Source organism: Kogia breviceps, chromosome 4 (assembly GCF_026419965.1).
Source record: "Kogia breviceps isolate mKogBre1 chromosome 4, mKogBre1 haplotype 1, whole genome shotgun sequence".
Taxonomy (NCBI): domain Eukaryota; kingdom Metazoa; phylum Chordata; class Mammalia; order Artiodactyla; family Physeteridae; genus Kogia; species Kogia breviceps.
In genome coordinates this window covers 111,721,743-111,742,123 of record NC_081313.1, presented here as the reverse complement: position 1 = coordinate 111,742,123, position 20,381 = coordinate 111,721,743, and the positions used below count along the sequence as shown (strand labels likewise).

The 20,381-nt window shown below is 52.9% G+C and overlaps 1 protein-coding gene across 5 annotated transcripts in view; it reads right to left on the bottom strand.

The window, feature by feature from the left end:
• The window catches only part of TCF7 (transcription factor 7), a 32,935-nt gene extending 32,510 nt beyond the window's left edge, over positions 1–425 (bottom strand). For all 5 annotated transcript variants that reach the window (XM_059059951.2, XM_067031641.1, XM_059059952.2 and 2 more), the window contains exon 1: positions 186–425. In XM_059059951.2, coding sequence (XP_058915934.2) covers positions 186–425 — 240 coding nt within the window. The remainder of the gene's footprint in view (positions 1–185) is intronic.
• Positions 426–20,381: the final 19,956 nt, after the last annotated feature.

The window sequence follows — 20,381 nt, the reverse complement described above, 5'->3', positions numbered from 1 at the left end:
GAGATCCAGAGGGGCCTTGAGAGGGCTGGGAAAGCTGGGGGCTCGGGGCCCAGGGCAGGAGGGGTCTAAGGGATGCGGACCCCCGAGGGCCGCGGGAGGGAGGGGCGGGGAAGCGCGAGCCGAGCGCCGGGGCCGGCGGAGCGCGGCGGCTGCGGGGGAGCAGCGAGGCGCGGGCCAGCGCTCACCTCGGCCTCGCCACGGGCACCGGCGCCCGCCCCCGGGACCCCCGCGTCGCCGGCCGCGCCCTCGGACTCATTGACGAGCGACGACTTGAGCTCGGCCAGGTCACGCTCGGGCCCCGCGGTGCTGTCGCGGCTCTTGTCGTCCTGCTCCTCGCCTTCGTCCTGGAAGGCCAGCAGCTCGTCGGGCGCGCCGAGGTCGTCGCCGCCGCCCGCGCCGCCCCCGCCCGAGTCCAGCTGAGGCATGGTGCGCTCCGCCCTCGGGGGCGCGGGGCGCGAGGGTGCGGGGCGCGGAGCCGGCCCGGGAGGCAGCGAGCCCGGAGTCCGGACCTCCGAGCCCGGAGCGCGGCGGGCGGAGCGCGGGCTGACTCCGCCTGGGCGGGCTGCGGGCGCGGGGCGCGGGCGCAGGGCTGAGGCTAGGGGAGCTGGCGGGTCCGAACATCAAAGGCGCCGCCGGCTGAGTGCCGGGGGCGGGGCGGGGACGCCGGGGGCGGGCCCGGTCATGGGCGGAGACATAGCGCCCAGCCCCTCCTCTCCCGGGAGAGGCCGGGACGTGTCCAGTGGGTAGAGACTTAAAGGGCTCGCTCGCCCAGGCATCGGAGGAGCCTGAAAAGCATCACACTTCTCCTGAAATGTGGGGACTCTAAAGGAGATTCTTGACCTTGATTCCTCCCCTACAACAAGGGAGTCCCTTCCTGCGCCCAGGTTTCTCCCCCAGCTGCGGAGGGCGCGGAGTTTGTGGGTGCCTTGGAACGGGAGGCAAGGTGTGAGCAGAGTCTGTGCCCCGGGCCCAGTATGTCCTGAGCTTGGAACTGAGGGCTTCCTAGAGCTCGGGGGCTCCTCGAGGCTGTGCTCGAACACTGGGCCGGCAGAGTTAGGACTCCTCAAAACTCCGTTCTCTGAAGCATCTTCCAGCCTTCTGTCAATCTGGGACCTCCTTCCAGGTCGCCCGCACACAGTGCGAACGCAAGCATATACCCCTCACAGATTTATTGAGTGCCTGTTGTATGAGGGACTCATTCATTACACACCTGTGATGGGCCTCTCAGCCATGTGGTGGCACCGAGGCGCGAACACAGCCAAGAGGGCAAGGAGGAAATATCCCGCCAGACCCCATTCCAATCCTCCAGCCCCAACCCCCAACCCCACCCCCAACACCTCGCTCAACTGAGTTCCCTGCCTGGAACCTGCGGCCGGGGGAGGGGAGACTTTGGGCAGCTACGTGGGCCGCGGGATTCTGACGAGGGGTCAGTGGTCCCAGCAACTTAACCGGGAAGTCGCATTTCCCGCAGAGCCCATTGACTCTGAGCCTGGTGCAGGCGGGCCCTCGCAAGATCTAGGCTGCAGGGTCTGTAGCCGGAGGAGAGCGGGAACGTGAGCCACCTTCCATCGCATCTACCAGGCACCTTGGGTCATGTCCACGCGGGCCTCCTCAGCGCACTTGACCTCAGCTCAGCCACTGCATCTAGGAAAGACACCGGCCCTTTCGGATCGCGGTGCAATAAACCCAGCAGGTTTCGGTGCTGGATTCGGTGTAGATGTTCCCACGTCTCCCGAAAGCAACTGGTGCAGAGGGTATTTAGGAGGCGAGAGCTTCTTGGACGCGTGTCCGGTTCAGAGTCCCACAGGAGTCCTGTAGCGGCGCAAAGCCTGGCCGGAAGAGGGCCGCGCCGCCCCTGCGGGTCCAGGCCCAGCCGGGCTGGCTGCGGATCAAAGAGCCATGGCCGCCTTTCGCTGCGTTCAGATCCTATCTGCACCCGCCCAGCGGGGCGCCTCGGCCCCCCACCTCAGGGCTAGAGTGCCCACTTTTCCTCCCTTCCCGGTGCTGGAGGGGCGGGGCGGGGGGGGAGGGGGTTGGGCACTGGTGCTCAGCTTGGTGATGGAGATGTGGGAAGACCCTGCCCATTAGGTCTCCCCAGGCTCCTTTCCTGGCTGTGAGCTTACTGCTCAGTCCCACTCATCCCCTCTAGAGTGTGTGTGGGGGGGAGGGTTGTTCCAGCCTGACTTGGCCCAGTTGAGAGGGGAGAGGGTACAGGAGGAGGGGCCCACAGCTTCACCCCCATCCTCTGACCCTGAGGTTGCAGGGTCTGGCTTCGGAATGAGTGTCCTCTGGGAAATTGAATGGGAATACAAATCTGCCTAATCCAAAGGCTTTGGAGGTCCTCCTCTGTTTGCGGGTGACCCCAGCTTAGCAGGAGCCTTCTTCCTCCAGGAGAAGGTCCACAGACCCATGCCGTTGCAGTGGACATAGGCCAGTGGGGATTGAAGTTTTCTCCATGGAGAAAGGAGAGAAGTCAGGGCAACAGTGAAGTGGTTGGTTTGTTTTTCTCAATCAGGCTAAATTTTTTTCAGCTTAAAGTATTAGCCTTTAATCAGAGATTATGGAACTTTCTGCTCTATTGGGATGAAAACAGCCTTTCTTTACTAAAATGATAGTGAGAATTGATTTTTTTAACTATCCTTATTTGGCAAAAGAAAAACTTGGCCACTCTCTGTTCCCTCTGCCACCCCAAATTTCTTTGGACATTTTATAGGGCTGTGAAATCCCATGGTCTGGGATCTGCTGCCCTATGGGGTCATGGCCCCAACCTCTTGCCCTGCTGGGTGGAACTGGGGGAGGGGGTGGGTGAGTAGGGAGAACAGAGGGGTGAGGTGCGGTAAGGTTGGGAGAGAGAAGCTGAGGCTCAGACATCCACAGCCACAGTGGAATCAACCTGAAGGCTTGCTGAGGGAGCCTCTCCCCTCCCTATACCTGGGCTCAGGCTGTGGAGAAGGGAGGGGCCGAAGCGGGGACCTGCCCTCCAGGAGGCACTGACTGTTTGAGAAGCTCAGAAATTACTAGAGCTGAGTTTGTTACTGTATTAATCTGTACAGATGATGGGCAGGAGGGAGCTCAGATACAGGGAGATGAATGAGGCTGGAACGGTCAGGCTGGCTTCCTGAGGGAGGCAGATTTCGTCTGGGCCTGGAAGGCTCTGCAGTGCTTGGAGAGATAGAGAGGAAAAGGTATTCAGGCTTGTCCCCATAAGATATATATACCCACCTCTGCAGCAGCCCCTTGTCTAGTCAGCACTGAATATATCATCCGTACAGTGACTTCATATTACTGAGTGATTACTATGTGCCAGGCATCATGGCAAGAGCTTCACACACATTATCTAGTTTATTCACCATCCCAATCCTATGACATAGGGACTATTATTCCCATTTATGAATGAGGAAACTAAAAAGCTCAGAGAGGTTGAATAAGTCACCGCAGTTCTCACAGCTTAGAAGTGAGGGTATATTAGTATTCTGAACCCTGGCAGTCTGACTCCTGAGCTGCCCTAACCACCACATTCTAGTGTTCCATTATGACTTCTAAAATTCCAGAGGGTGTCCTTATCTGCTTTGTGATCTTTGTAGACAAATGCTGATGAATGAGCTGTCACTAATAGAATCCCAGCTTTCTGGGTGGCTCACATTGCATACAGGGGCCACCAGGAGGATTGGGGAAACTTCCTGGCTGGTCTGAATAGGGTGGCTCAAGCCCTTTGCTGGTTGAGAGGGCCCAGAGCATCTGCCTTGAGTCAGACAGACCTCAGCCCGTACCATCTCTCCCTTGGGCTCACCCTAGACTGCCTGCTCTGGGTGCTGACTCAGATCCCAAACAGAGATGATAGACCCTGGGGTTCCTCTGTGGGGTGGTGAGTGGGATCTGATGTGGCTGCCCCCCCTGGAGGTGACCAGGGAATTTGGGGACCAGGGCCAGCTGCAGGGAGGCCCCAGAATCTTTTGGACTCACGCAGCCCAGGCTTCATTTTCACACAAATGAACCAGGTGGATCGCGCTCTCCTCAGATGCTGAACGCAGGACAAAATCAGAGTTCTTAAGGGTTGAGGGATGGAACAAGAGAGCTCTAGGTTTGGATTTAGACAGACCTGGTTTCCATCCCTGCCCTGTCATTTATTAGCTGGGGGACCGCAGATAAATCACTGACCCTCTCTGAGCCTCAGCTTCCTCAGGGGCAAAATGGGTGTCACCCCAGAGCCTGCTGCACACTGTGGGAGCAAGGCTGAGATGACTCATGTATCCTAGGAAAGAGCTTAGCACAACACCCAGCACATTCCAAGCACTCTAATAAATGGGTGCTCTTGAGCTAGATATTTTTCATAAGTTGTTAGGCTAATTGGCTCTTCATGTAACGTCATGTAAATCATCTAAATGTTCTCATGGCCTGAGCCCACTTAATCACAACTAAGGCTGAAAATATACATTTCCTTTCCTTTTCTTTCAAGTTCCTTTAACATGAAAGGCCCGCATGAACTCTCTGACCTTTTCTAACAGGGAGACCCTTGAAATGTGGTGTTTCCAGAAAACAGCTCAAAGGAGCCCCAGATGGATTTGGTAAATTACAACGGGGAGAGAGGTTCAGAGTGGGTCTCTTCCTGCCTGCCAGCAGCCTGGCATCCTGTTGGGGCTTGCTGAATGCTGCCTGGAGGCTGGGCTGTTGGCTCCAGTCAGGAACACTTCCCATGGAGCTTTCTCTGTCTCGGGGCAAAGCCTGGTCACACGTCCTAGGGTCAGACTGGTTTGTTACTAGAAACACAGTTTGCTCTCTGAAAACTCTGTAGTTTCACTGCACGTCTGTGCATGTGTGTCTGTGTGTGTACATGTGGGAGGTTGTGGACTGAAGAATGGCAAAGACACACAATTGCTGGGATGTGACTGCTCTGGCAGCTGCCTTTAAAATGAAGCAAGAGGGCTTCCCTGGTGGCGCATTGGTTAAGACTCGGCCTGCCAATGCAGGGGACACGGGTTCGAGCCCTGGTCCGGCAAGATCCCACATGCCACGAAGCAACAAAGCCTGTGCACCACAACTACTGAGCCTGCAAGCCACAACTACTGAGCCCACGTGCCACAACTACTGAGCCCGTGAGCCACAACTACTTAAGCCCGCGCGCCTAGAGCCCGTGCTCCACAACAAGAGAAGCCACCGCAATGAGAAGCCTGTGCACCGCAGCGAAGAGTAGCCCCCGCTCACTGCAACTAGAGAAAGCCCACACGTAGCAACAAAGACCCAGTGCAGCCAAAAATATATATATAAATGAATAAATTTAAAAACTAAATAAATTTTTTAAAAAATAAAATGAAGCAAGAGGATTTGGGGTCATTTTTTCCATCTTTATAATCTTCTGTGTGTTCTCCCCCAGACCTCCTCCCCCGCAATTAATGCAATAACCGAGAATTACTCTTAAAATAGAAATTTAATAATGAAACTCGATGTTAGCTTTTCCTGATGAAAACCCAAGGAAGTTTGGCCAAATTGGCTTGAGGGGTCGTAGTGATAGTGAGATTATAAAGAGAGCTGCCCCACAGGTTCAGAGGGCTCCTTATGAAGTTTCCCAGGGCTAATCTCCCACATGGGACCAGCTATTGTTCCCAGTAAATGGGCCTGGGATTTGCTCACTCGGAGGAATAAAGAGTCCTGGGTTTCCACAGGAAGGGGTCTGGAGTCAGAGGCACCAAGGTGTCAGCAGCAAAGGCAAGCTGGGAGTGGCTGCTGCGTGCCAAGCACTGTGCCGCCAGGGCGCACTGGTCTCCCGAGAGCTCAGTAGTGGGAGGCTGTGTCCCATACCCTGCTCCACCACTGGCCTGCTGGGTGAACTGCCTTCTCTGGGCTCAGTGCCCCTTACCTAGTTTCAGGGATGCCGTGAGGAGCCTGTGGCGATGAGTCCAGAGGTAAGAGACAAGAGGCACCCCAATGCAACAGGAAGTGGGGGACACTGAGGCCCAGTGTCCATGTGAGAGTCGCCGGCAGTTTCACGGAAGAGTGTGCCCACATTCGCTCCTGTTTGGGGTGTGGGAACGGCCCGAAACACGTTGACGTACGAACGTCTTACTAGGAAAGTACCATTAGATGTCTCTTTTTGAAACAGGGCTGTCAGGGCTTTCCTGCTTATCGCTAGGGTCTGACACAGAGCTGGCGAACTGCAGTACTCAGAAAGTTTTGGATGGATGACTTACTTGATGGATGGGTGGATGAGTAGGTGGATAGATGGATGGGTGAATCATTCACAGCAGTGACCACTTGGAATTCAGGGAGAACGTAGCAAGCCCAGTACCTGCTTTCTAGGAACTTGCCGTCTTGCGGGGGACATCAGGCCAATGGAGTTCCCAGGAGCTGGGGGTTTGGAAACATGGCTGTTGTATGCATGTCACGGTAGACAGGGAGGGCTTCCGGAGGATAAAGGTCAGCCTAGGAGGCAAGTAGAATTTAGGAGGTGGGGCAGTAGCCCACACTCTGGGTTGTGATGAACTTTGACCCCATAGGGTCTCTGGGGCCTAGGTGAGCCAGGATCCTGGGGGGAGAGTTTGGCTATCTGTTGAGCCTTGCCCAGAATGGCACATCTTCATGCCCCATTTCCTACAGTCCCCTCAGCCCCCCACCAACTGGGACAATTTCTCCCAAGAACCACCTCCCCAGACACTGGCTCTCCTTGTTCACCTCCTCTCCTAGGACAGACTACTTCCTGGGTGCATAATCCACCATCTTGCACTGGGCTTCAAGGCTTTGCTGGCTCAGTGCCCCAAGGAGAGTGACCCCTCTTTTCTAGCAGCTGGGCTGGGGGAGGAGCAACAGGACATGGGAGGTAGGGAGGATTAAAGGGGACCTGGGCCAGACCCTGGAGTCACTGCCAGTCCCAATGTACATGGCCAGTAAAGATTCTGAGAAGTCCTGCACCAGGAAAGTCCTGTCTAGCCTTCTTTGGTTAAGTGCCTTCCAAACTTATCTGACCGTAAAACTATTTTTCCATGTATGATTTTCCAAAGAATGTGGCTCCCCTCAAGGTCTTTTGGGAAATGCTGGTATCCCTGGTTTCAGGAGACAGAGATGGGCACTCCTTATCCAGAACATAGTGCAATTTGTGTCCCTGATATGGAGGCAATTAGCAACACTTGCACCCCAAACTGGTCTTTACAGCTCTAACCAGGCTTCACTCTAGGCCTACTGGAGTCTCGGCTTCTTGGGATCACGGAACCTTCATCTGTGCCATTGCTGAGTGCTAATATGGACCAAGCATACAGTGGAGCTTAATAAATGCCTGCTGCCCGTGTGATGGGGCTGTTGTGTAAAGGTCCAACCCACCTCGGTTCCTCAAACTCCCAGGGGCTGTTCCCATTGGTTTGTTAGCTGGGAATTCTGCAGTGTCTGAGATGCCTTGCTTTTTCAAGGCTCATTTCTGGTCTCTCCCTTATCCAGGAAGCCGTCCTACCTACTTGGGTCCACAGGGATCTCTATCCCTTCCAGATTCCCATTGCCTTTAGAATTGGAACCCCTCAACTCCTCCTGAGCTGTTCAGTCTCTGTTTCCTGTGAGTGAGTCTCCTGTCCCTCAACTGCTGTGTTGTCTGGTGTTCAAGAGCGGGGCTTAGAGCTCACAGCCTGTGTGTGAACTAGGGCTTCTGCACTTACTCACTGTGGGTGGAACCTTGGGCGAGTCCCCTCTTTCTTGGAGCCTTCGGTTCCTCATCTGTTAAGTGGGTGCAATGATAGTATTGTCTCAAAATCTGGGAAGGTGAGATGAGTTCCTGCTTGTAAAGTACTTTGCACGGTGTCACGTGTGGAGTAGGTTCTTGCTAAGTGGGGACCAGTTTCAATTATTATTATTGATCCCAGCCAGCAGGGCTGAGCTCAGGACCAGCCCTTCAAAGTGCTTAGCAGAGGCTGTCCTGCCATCTTGCAGTCCTGCTAGTCATGGGTGGGGAAGGCACCAGGAACCCTGCCTTCTGAGGCCAGGCCGAGGCCACTGAGTGTTCAAGCGGGGACTCCTGAGTAGGGACTCCTCCTGCCAAGAGATGGCCATCTCCAGATGTCTGCAGGCCGAAGGAAGCCAGCTGGCCTGTGGCGCCTGAGGGCAGAGGCGGGAGTAATGGGAGGAAATTACATGGAGAGATTTCATCTGGCTTGAGGAAGCACGTCTACCAGGCAGAACTGGCCAACCGTGAGCCGCCCAGGCCACCGACAGAGCCAGTGAGCTCTCCCTGTCACCAGAGGTGTACAAGCAGAGAGGCTGGGAGCATCCAAGGGAGGGAAGCCACTGAGGGGATTTCTACCCTTGAGGCTCCTCCGAGGCTGTGGGCAGTCCCTTGTACTTCCTGAGTGGGCCTGCCCCTCCCTGGCCCATCTGAGTCCACTGCAGGTGTCTGAGAGTGAGGGCAAAAGCTTGGATACTTCTGGCTCCAAACTGGGGCTGGAGGCTGGAGGGGAGAGGGTGTTGCTATAAGAGGCTGATCTCAAGGGGGTTAATAACCACAAAGGCACCTTTTTGAGGCAGCAGCTTAGTTCAGTGGCTGACATCATGGAGCTGGAGCCTGCTCTGTGCCCAGGCACCTGCCTTAGGCCTGCTGGGGTCATGGAGGATAGAGATTGGTGGTGGGAGGGGCATTATTCTTAAATCAGCCTCCCCTCTCTTGCTGCAACTTCTAAAACCAGGGGCTGAGGAGAAAGATGGGAAGAAGCAGGAGAGGAGAGAGCCTGGGTTTCAATACTGGTTCTGCCACTTGGTAGCTCTGTGACTTTGGACAAGTCACTTAACCTCTCTGTTCTTCAGTTTTCTCTGTAAGACAGAAAGATAATCATACCTCCCCCATTCGATTCTTGTGAGGATTAAGTGAGTTATTGTTTGTGGTCCATAACAGTCCATAGTAAGTACCATGTATTTGTTAAATAGATAAAAATTAATTGATAAACTCACCTATGCCTAGCCTGGTACCGTGCAAGGGTCTTTATATCAATCACCTTGTTTAGTCTCCACAACAACCTAATGAGGTTGAAACTACTATTATTAGGAAAAGTGAATCTGAGAAGGTCAAGTTCCTTGCCCAAGGTCACACAGCTGATGAGAGGCAGGGTGAAGGTTTAAACTCTGGATGGTCTGGCTCTCCGTCACTCCGCTCTGCTGCCCCACAGGTTTGCAGCCTCTTTAGAGAGGTAAGGTGCCAATGTGAGCAGGGTAACAACAGGTCAGTGGGCAGGAAGGGGTCAGAGGCATCCCCCAACCCCCATCCACCTTGGTCAGGCTGGAAGCCCCCTCTCGTGGCTGCTGCCTGGGAGAGATTTCTCTGACTAATTTGTGGAAACGTTGCTGGGTGACTCCAATTACAAATTACAGCCCTGCTTCCTCCAGCTGAGTAATCTCCATGATGGGGAGGAGGGGGCCTGGAAGTAGCCGGAGTTCTGGGCTGGCAGTGTTTGCCTTGGCAGTGACACTGCTGAGGGAGCTGGGCCACCCCAGACAAGCTCCAGGGATAAGGGACAGGAGCTGGACAAGGACACAGTCTCTCTGGGTGGTGTGGGGCTGTGGGCCTAAGGTGTCCTGCTCACTCCCATTTTCTCTTCTGTCCCAGCTGGGCTCCTCTCTCTTGCTCACGACTGTGTGCCCTGGGCTGAGCCAGGGCCTGGCAGAGAGCAGATGTCCAATAAATACCTGTTGGATTCCAGAAGTCTCCAGACACTGCACTTCACTGTTTACAAAATTCCTTCACCCTCTGTTATCTCATCTGATCCTTGCAACAACCCTGAGAAGTAGATGAGGAAACTGTGGCTCAGAGAGAGGAAGTGACTTGCCCAAGGTCACACAGCTCAAACCCGGGTTGCCGGGCTCCAAATTATCTGTAGCTCCGCAGCCCACAGAGATGTCTCCCCTGTCCTTGCGTGAGGACAGTGGGAGGACAGAAGGAACCCCTCGTGGATGGAGGCTCCCCCATGGCCTCCTTCGGCACAGAAGTACTCCTCAGAAACTGTCAGGGGAGATGGACTTATTGTCTACTGAGACACAGAGCTACAGCCTCCAGGGCTTCTGACTGGGGTGAGGAGGCTCAGGGATGCCAAGCTCTTTCCCAGGCTCTTCTGGCTGTCAGATAGACAGGTCCACGCAGTTAGAAGCTCTTTGCCAGGGAGGTGCATCCAAGTCACTGTCCCAAAGGCCAGTTTCCATTAAGCAGTGGTGAAAGTACATCTCTTCACCTCTGGGTCACTGGTGGGCCTCTGCTGACAACTGTGGTTTTCCTTGTCAGCTCTGCTGTTTTTACTTTTTGTTCACTGCTCTATTATTACTGATATCTTAAAGGGTTTCCCCTTCTGGTCAAGCTTTGTCTTTTGTTTTTAATATAATTTTGGAACTTCTCTCCTCTTCTCTTTTCTTTCTCCTCTCAGCCTGTGGTTTTGGAAGATGCTGAAGCAGGAGGTAGGTGGGAGATGGTTTAAAAGCAGCTTCCCCCTGGCCTCCCTCCTCTCCCTGTCCCTGCCCCTAACAGGCCTGAGGGGCCCCCAGGGTGGACCCAGCTCTGAGGGCAGCGCTTGGAGGAGAAGGCGCCCTTTGAACTGGGAATTCTTTTCCTTGTTCTAAGTGGCTTTGGTTCTTCTAGCCCTGCACATACATACAAGCCTCCTTGGTGCTGTGACCCACCCCTTCTCTTTCTCTCCAACATTCTCCCCCTCTCGGGGCTGTCCCCACTGCTGAGGGAAGCTTCTAGCACAGCTGAGACCACTGACCATAAACAAGTCAACTTACTTCTTGGGGTATCTAGTGCCCTGGGAAAATGGGCACATGGCAGAGCCTGACAAAATGGGGGATGGGAAAAGGCTTTCATGGGGCCCCTCTGCTCATCCTGATTCATTGCAGGACTAGGTCTAGGCAGAAAACTCCCCTTCTGAAATTCACACCCGCTCTGGCTGGGGCGGGGGTTTCTGCAGCTGCAGCACTTGGGCCATAGCCACTGGCCCATTGCAGCAGATTCTGGGCCTTAGGCAGGGGCTGCGATGGCCCTTCCATCCTGACTGTGGGGCTAGCGCTTGGCAGTTGGTTTCGGGACAGGACTGCAGAGCTCTCAGAGATTAACTTGAGTTCATACCTCCACCTTGGAGCCAGAGAAATACTCCTGGCCTCCTGCTCAGCCTTGTACGCGGGACCCCAAACCAGGAGGGACAGAAGTTCCAAGGCTTTTTGCTCCCGCTCCTCCCCCTCCAAAATAGTAGGGGTGGGACCTGGCTGGTTCTAGAACTACTCTTGCTTTTGTGGCTGAGCTCTAACTTTTCGTTTTGTGTTCAAAGATGAGATTCAGATCTGTAGGGGGAAAGCACTTAAAACTCCTTTGGTTGCTGAGACCTGTACCTGAGACAGACCCACAGCATACCAGCGTGGGAAATGCTGTCTTGGTCTTCCCTTTACACCCACAGAAAGTCCCGAAGGTGCCCAGGGCACCAGCTCACGGGCTAGTCAGGGAGCTGAGCTGTGATGCCAGCACAGAGAGGACCAGGACTGTCTTGTTGAGTGCTGGTGCCAGAGCCCCCAGAAAATGAGGGATCGTCAGTGGGAAGTTAAAGAGTTCCACTGTATGGACGAGGGCCTGGTGTAACTCCAGGCCCCAGACAGCTGAGTCTAGCTGTGCAGGCCTCAGAGGGTAAGAGAGCAGTGAGGACTGGAGTGGTCAGGGAGGGTCCCTGGAGGAGGGGCCAGAGCTGCACTGGAGGGCAATGAGATGGGAGGCAGGGACGGGGGCCTTTGGAGCAAAGGTTAGGAGGTGGTCCTCATCCTTTCTTCCCTGGACCAGCCCTGAGCACTGAGGAAAGCCAGATGGCTAGAGCTCAGAGAGACTCAGGAGATTGCCAGGACCCCTGAACGTGCAGGCAGGGAAAGAGGCCCAGAGAGGCAGGTCTCACGAATCATTGGCGCTCCTTTCTCTCCTCCATAGCTCAAAGAATCTAGGAGCCCCCTGCCCCAAGCTCAGGACATCGTGAAACGTGCAGCAAAATAAACAAAAATCCAAAGCACACATTTAGTATATTGAGCATGAGCTGCTTTTGTAATAAAAAATAAACCACTTAATATCATTAAAAAAAAAATGCAGGTGGAGATAAACACTTTCGGGGTAGGGTGGGGCTTGGGAGCTTTATGCATTACAAGTAGTTAACGCCCTCACCGCCTCCGGCCGGCCGGTCCGGGTGACCAGGCGGCTCCTTCCACAGCCTCCTCCCTCCCAGTGTTGGGGAGGCTGGATCCTGCGGGGGAGCAGCCGGACTCGCGCACAGCGCCCCCTGGTGGCTTGATCTATCTGGAAGAGGCTGTGTCCGAACGGCAAGGGTGGGAAGTAAGGAGGTTGGCGCGCGAACACTGGATCCCCGCCTCTCTCCACAGCTGCTCCCACCGAATACTAGAGGACAGACGCTAGGTCTCACTGGCAGAATTCACCTCCCTCAGTTATCAGGGAGCTGTGACAGTGTTCTCACCTGGGCTCTGGAGCAGGTCTGGCGGCCGGACGTGCAGGTTCAACTGAGCCCCAGAAGGGGGTCTTTTAGAGCAGAATCGTTCACACGGGGCCTGACGGGGGTGGCAGGCTGCATGAGAGCTTGGAAGCCTCCAGTTTCTCCTGAGCCTCGGTCTGAGCCCCACCTTCAGTGCTGCTGACAGACCTGTGGTAAACAGCTGGTGAAGTCCCACGGTGAGGGCTGCCCGGAGAGTGACAGGGCCACGAGGCCCGGCTCTACCCTGGCTCAGCTGCTCAAGCTGGAAGGATAGTAGCAACAGTAATGGTAAGAATGTCACCTGGCATTTACTGAGTGCCTCCTGTGGGCCAGCACAGCCTCACAATAGCTCCATGAGGCAGGTGGGGTCTTCTTTTTACAGAAAAATCTTAAAGGTAGAGAGAATTGTATAATGAACCCACTTATATCCCATCGTCCCAATTTCACAATTATCAAGATTTACCACAAATGTTTCGCTTTTCCTCCCTCCCCCTTCCTTCCTCCCTCCCTCCCTCCTTCCTTCCTTCTTTTTCTTTCTTTCTTTTTAATTAAATATTTTAAAGCAAATCCCAGATATAATGTCATCTCACCCTTGCATGCTTTAGTATGTATTTCTAAAAACATGGACATTTTCTTAATAACCACAAAGCTGTTATCACATCCAAAAAAATGAGTAATAATTCCTTGGTGTTATCTAATATCCAGCCTGTGAGGCAGGCACTCTTATTGCCCCCATTTTATTAGATGAGGAAACAGAGATTCTGAGGGGACCGGTAACTTGGCCCAAGGTCACAAAGCTTGTTAGTGATGGGGATGGGACCTGAACCCACAGAGTTTGACTTGGGAGCCTGCCCTCTAAATCACTCTCTCTGGTCCTCAGTTTCCTTCTCTGTAAAGTGAGGAACAATAATGACTGCCTTACTACTTCACAGGATAATGCATGAGTGTACCATGTTATTCTTGCCTCTAACAATAACAATGAAAATAATAACGACATAAAGCAATCAGAAGAATTAATAGAACATTGGTATGACTGCAAATATGGCAATTAAAGGAAATTAAGGTCTGCTGAGTCCCCACTCATCTCTCAGCTTGTGCTTGTCTCATGGAATCTTTACTCCAATCCTATGTTTCCTGATTAGCAGCTTCATTCTGCAAGTGAGGGAACTAGAGGCTCAAAGGAAGGAAGTGCCTTTCCAAGGTCAGGATACTGGTAGCTGATAGGATAAGGATTTGGAGCCAAGCTGCTCTCTTGGGGATGGCAGACATTGCTGGGGTGTGTCAGGAGCTGAAGATGACCTTTGCTAAGGACTTCAGGGCATCCTGCTGTCATGGGGAATGTGCCAGTTGAGATTACTGCTTGTAAGCAACAGAAATCAGCTTTGGTAATTTGGGAGCAGAATAGGAGTTTATTGGAGGGATATGGGATGGCTCACAGAATGGATTAGAAGGAGAGATCCAGGCTGGGAAAAAATAAATGTGGGGGGCTTCCCTGGTGGCGCAGTGGTTGAGAATCCGCCTGCGGATGCAGGGGACGCAGGTTCGTGCCCCGGTCCAGGAAGATCTCACATGCCGCAGAGCGGCTGGGCCCGTGAGCCATGGCCGCTGGGCCTGTGCGTCCGGAGCCTGTGCTCCGCAACGGGAGAGGCCACAACAGTGAGAGGCCCGCGTACCGCAAAAAAAAAAAAAAAAAAAAAAAAAAAAAGAATGTGAAATAGCCCTGTGGCCTGGAAGGCAGCAACTGCTCAGAGGTCTCAACCGACCCCCCAGCTCCCAACACACATCCTGGGATAAATCCACTTCTGCCTATTTCTCTGCTTCTACCCAGAGGCCCAGGAGAGAGCATCAAGGAACCCAGCCTGGTGGCACAGCCCCTGCCCATCATGGCTGGGAAAGCATGGCACTTTCCTGGAGGGTTCCAGAGTGCTGGGTGGTGCCAGGGCTTTTTAAAGGAGCGAAACAGAAGGGAGCTGGAGGGGATTCCCCAGAGAAGGCTCTGCTATATCTGGTTTTCACACTGTAATTTTGCTTTTAGTGCTTGGTGTGTGAGTCACATGTGAAAGTCTCTTGTTTTTCGAGGCCTGTGTCTGCTGCTGCTACCACCTTCACAGCGGCTGCCACCTCTAGGTAGGAGGCCCAGATCGCAGGCAGGATCCCCTGTCTACCACTGGGTGCTACAGATATGGGAGCAAAGCATTAGGGACTATAATCTTGGGGCCCACTGTTGGGGAGGGGTTTTCCATCCTTTGCATCATATGCAAATAGATGCTAAAGATATGCAAAAGAGTGGGTGCCCTCAAAGCCCAGCTGGGTAAGTTGTGAAGGCAGGGGACTTGGCTCTGGCTGGCTTGTGCCCTCCAGAAAATGCTCTCTTGATCCAGCTTGCCCCCAGAGAGAGCCCTGGCTTTGGGCAGATATGCTGACACCTCCTTCTAGAAATGTGCCCTGGGCAATGTTAGAGTCTGTACCCCTGGGCACTAAGTACTCCCTGAGGGGCCTCAGATCCTTATGAGAAGTAGGTGGGGAATAAAGTCTAAATTAATAAATAAAAGGCTCCACCTGTGGCCTATGCACAGGGCTGGACACACAAAGCCTGCTGGATTGGCCCAGGGCTAGCCAAGGGGCCGGGCTGTACCAGCAAGGCCTGGGAGATGTGGGACAGCCCCCTTCCCACTGGGCCTGACCCCTGGGCCTTGACAGCGGTTTCTGGTGAGGTGAGGGAGGCAGCTGGGAAAGGCTGACTCCAGGGAGAGGGTGTGAAGGCTGGTTAACAGCTGGCAGAGCCCCTGGAAACTTCCCAGACAGGATGCACTGTTCTACTCAAGCTGTTCCAGGTAGTTCAGATGAGAAGATGAGCCAATGGGGAAAGTGGAGAGGAAGGGAGTGAGAGGGACCCCCATGGGCCTTCAGGGCCCCAGAAGCAGGAGGGCTTTAACTTCTGGTAACTTAAAGGGTCGATCCCATCAAGGGGCAATTCTGCGGTGATTAGAGGGCAAGCCAGAACAGTCCGCTAAGCCAGGCCCAGCCAGATGCTGACTGGCCCAAATTACAATCTCCCTAAAAGCCCTACTTCTACGAATCTGGCCTCAACCTGAAGCACTCCAGGCTCTGAGCTGGTGAGTTTCAATGAGTTTTGTCGTTCCTGCCTGTCTGTTTACTTCCCCTCCTCCTCTCCTTTCCCTCTCATGGCTTCTCTTCATGAGGCTCCATTTCTCCTTGGCCTCAAAATTTTACCCCCACTGGGGCAGCCTCAGCAGCGTCTGACCGTCTTGCTCATCATAGCTGCAGGATCTGAGCCTGGAACCCTGCCTGGCTTGCCCCCTGCTCCTGAATAGATATAGGCCCCGGAATCACAGGCCCTCAAACACAACTTTGAATCCAGTGCGGCCCACCTGGGCTGTTTTCCTGTCCCTTATGGACCCAAACTTGGCCCCTTTGGGTTTGGCTCCCTCCCCAGTGCCTCAGTCTCTCTGGGGGAGACTCCAGGAGTGAGAGTAGGCACTGAGCCTGCCCGGGTCACCATAAATTGAACCCCCTACTTATGCAGGCTGCAGATACCTCCAAGGATAAGGTTGGGCAGAACTCATTCAAGAAGCCTCAGAGGCCTGGGGCCAAGGATCTTCGTGTGATGGAGATGGGGCTTGTGGTCAGGGCCACACAGTGGACCACTACATGTCCAGGCACAGAGGATTGGAGGGTGAGAGGGGAGCAGTGTCAGAGGCTGGCGGAGGATTGTCCAAGAAAAGGAAATCCTTGTGTTGGCAAGACCTGTCCTGTGAAGGTTCCAGTGGGAAAGTCCCCAGGAACCTGAGCCCTGGTTGCAGGGGAAATGAGACAACGATCTCCTTGATGGCTGTGACCCTTATTCCTGACAAACACACACTGCTGCTCCTGTCCCGCTACCACCCAGAGGGGCACTGCTGAGGTCCACTCACCAGCAGCCCCTCCATAGGTGGGGGTGTGTAGAGTGGCAGGGACCAAGTGCGCTCGAGCCACTGGAATGACCTCTCCCTGGTTAACCGAGGAGGCTGTGGGCTTCCAGGAAGAGGTGGCTTCCCTATGCCTGTGCCCAGCTTCCAGTGTAAATGCACCCTCACCATTTCATCATCCAAAGATTTATTTAAAAGAGTTTTGTGTTGTGGCTGTTCTGGGTGAAGTTCTCAACGATCTGATTTTAAAAGCCTTTTTCTCTGCCTGGACCCTCAGTGAATTGCCCTAGGGATACTTTAGAGGCAAAAACAGAGCTAATGAGCTTGGTTGTGCCCTTGTGATCCTGAATGTTTTCCATTCTGAGCCCTTAACATATAATTAAAGATTATTTAGCATGGACTTTTTCTTTTATTGTAAATTAATTTCAAAACCAAGTTCTGAGGTTAAATAATGATTGTATTTGTTAATCAATCCAACCTGGGTTTCCTTCCAAAAGAAAACCGGATGCCATTGTCGAAACGCTGGGAACGGGATGTTTGAGTACTTGGGGGTTTCACTGATTGCAGCAATGTTAAGGGTTCTGACAGCGTTGATATGTGTCGATGTCTTTTCGTTAGACAGGGATGGGCTTTGGGAAAGGGTGAAACTGGAGAAGCTGATGGGAATATGAACTGGGAGCTGTGAACCTCCAGCTATGGTCTGGGCCCCAGGAAATTCACAGCTTCCTGAGCGGGGGCCATTGGCCCCTTGGCCAGGCTTCAGCTTGCCTGCTGGAGAGCCCATATGTGTCTACTCAGACATGGAGAGGTGAGTGAGAAGGGATTGCCACTCGGCCCGTGGGACAGGCTAAAGCGGCTCGCAGTGCCTCATGCTGCCCCACCCCAGTCTGTCCGTTAGAGAGACTTGTGATGTTTTCCTCAGCGTTTTTCAGTCTTGGCACTATTGACATTTCAGCCAGATAATTCTTTGTTACCAGGGATTGTCCTGTGCATTGTAGGATGTTTAGCAACCTCACTGACCTCTACCTGCTAGATGCCAGTAGCCCACTGCATCCCTCCCCCACTGTTGTGACACTAAAAGTGTCTCCAGAAGTTGCCAAACGTCCCCTTGGGAATGGAATTACCCCCAGTTGAGAACTGCAGAGTTAAAATATAATATACATTCATGATAGAAAATAAGATAAAAATAATCTAGGGCTTCCCTGGTGGCGCAGTGGTTGAGAATCCGCCTGCCGATGCAGGGGACATGGGTTCGTGCCCCGGTCCGGGAAGATCCCACATGCCCCGGAGCGGCTGGGCCCGTGAGCCATGGCCGCTGAGCCTGCGCATCCGGAGCCTGTGCTCCGCAACGGGAGAGGCCACAACAGTGAGAGGCCCGCGTACCACAAAAAAAAAAAAAAAAATCTATAATTCCAGTATCCAGAGTTAACCTCTTTTAAGGTTTTTGTTTGTTCTCTTGGCTTTTCGCCATGCCATGCAGCATGTGGGATCTTAGTTCCCTGACCAGGGATTGGGCCCATGCCCTGTGCAGTGGAAGCCCGGAGTTTTAACCACTGGACCGCCAGGGAAGTCCCCCTATTTTAAGGTTTTGATGTTCTTCTTTCGACTTTCTTTTCCATGCATATATGCATTTTGGCTTTTTTTCTGAAACTGAGGCCATACAGTACATCTTTTTGTCACTTGCCAACCCATGGGCTGCACAATGGATATTTCTCTTCATCGCCAGATCTACTCTACTGCACCTCTTTCCAAGCTCCGCTGGAAGCATCCCCCTTCAGTCATGGGCTGGAGGGCCTGGAAGTGTGGTGTGAAGCTCACCACGATCACATCTTAAGCTTTCAGGGCCCAGGGGATCAATGTGCTCATTCCCCCAGAGGTGATATGCCGTGGGGACGGACCCACACTCACACCAGTGCACTAGTTACCAACAAGTCACCCCAGACCCACTTCCACCTGGCCCAGAGACTGGGTTGTGCTCTGTTGGGCTTATGTCTTAATGGGTAGGCCTGGTGGAGAGCCCACCTTTCAAGGAGGGAGATGGAGGGTAGGCCAAGGCAATCAGAAGCTGTCAGGTACCAGGCAGCAGGTGGAGGAGGGTTCTGAACTTGTGATGGATTGTGGCCCCTTTGAGGACCTGACGAAAGTAGGAGACTTTCTCGGGAAAAACAGCCACATCTGCCTGATTCTGCGTCCAATTCCATGGATCACTGGTTAGGAACTTCTGAGGGCAGTGATTTTCCTGAGGACTTGTGGTGACCTACAGGCTTACTCCTCTCTCTTCTACGAATATATGTTCAGGCCCTGGGAAGGCTGTGACCTCACCCCTTCCCCATTACACAGGGCAGGGCGTCCTTCACAGAACAACAGTGTCGGTCCCAGGCAAGAGAAGGATGGATGGATGGGTAGATGGGTAGATGCACACGTGCACGGATCTGGAGAACTGAGACTAAGGTGTGAGCTTCTCCAATGATAATGTTGACCAAAGCTAGCATTTGCTGAGCCTGTATCATGGGCCAGGCTACTCATCTAATATATTCGACTACATCCAATCCCATGGAAAGGAAGGTACCATGATTATAAGTAAGTTGACATTTTACTGAGCTGGAAACAGGCTGAGACTTGCCCAGGGACATACAACCTTGTGAGTGGAAAGCTGGAATGTCTGTGCTCTCAACCTTGAAGATATGCTGCATGTATGAAGGGCAGGATGGGGTTGCCTGAGCTGTGAGAGTTGTGTGTACACTGTGCTGGGACCCCCTGGGAACTTTGGCCCTGGGCCCATCTTCCCAGCAGGGATCATGCTTCGGGCGTAGAAGCAGAATGTAGAAAGGTGGTTGCCAAGGGCTGGAGGGGAAGGAGGGGGAGATCGGTGTTTCATGGGCATAGAGTTTGAGTGTGGAAAGATGAAAAAGTCTAGAACTCTGCTGCAGAATAACGTGAATATTCTTAACGTTACTGAACTGTACACTTAAAAATGCTTAATATGGTAAATTTTATGTTATGTGGTTTTTACCACAATAAGAAAATGTGGGAAAAAAGTCAATTGTGGAAATCTGAATGCTGGAAGAGAAGAAAAGAAGTCTGCTTCTGGCTCTGGCCTTGTCTCTTTCCCCTGAAGATGGGCAGCACCCCACTTGCTCCTCCATCTCCACATCATCTGCAGGGTCTAATGGGGCCAGAGAGAAGCTAGCAATTTGGGGGAAATCTATGAGAGGTTGGAGCTTGGACCAGCCTGAGGGCTGAGAAATGTGCACCCCAAGGGAGCTTTATTATATTCTATTTCATTTATCTTTTGAAAAGACTACACAGGTAGTGGGACAAACTTCAAAAGGTACAAACAGATAGGCAGTGAAAGTTGTCTCTTTTCTACCCCCTTGCTTCCCCCATCCCCTCCCAGAGATAGCCGCTGCCATCACTTTTCTGTATGTCTTTCCAGAAATAGTTGATGTACTTACAAGCACATATGAATGCAATTTTTTTCTGCCATAAATGGCATATTAAACATATTGTCCTGCACTTTGTTTTTTTTTCACTTAACAATATATCTTGGAGATCACTTAATGTTAGTATGGAGGGATGGCTCTCAATCTGCTTTAGTAGTGACACAGTATTCTACTGTATGAACCATATTCAAATGGATCAATCTTTTCTTGATCATCATATGGATCGTTTTGGATTTTTGTGGTCATAAACAATGCTGCAGTGAATGATCTGGTACATTCACCATTTCACACATAGGCAAGTATATCTGTGGGCTAATTCCCAGCTGTGGAAGTGCTGGGTCAAAGAGGATGCGTGTTTGTAGCCGTGATGGCAATAACCAAGTAGCCTTCCCACTTAGGAAGGTGCCAGGCCCACCACTGCCTCACCAATACTCAGTGTGATAAAATGTGTCAGTCTTTTCTGTTCCCATGAAGAAGATGGCATCATGTTGCAGCGCTCTTTTAAAGTTCTTATCTGTGTCCTCTGTGTCCTTGTGCCCATTTTT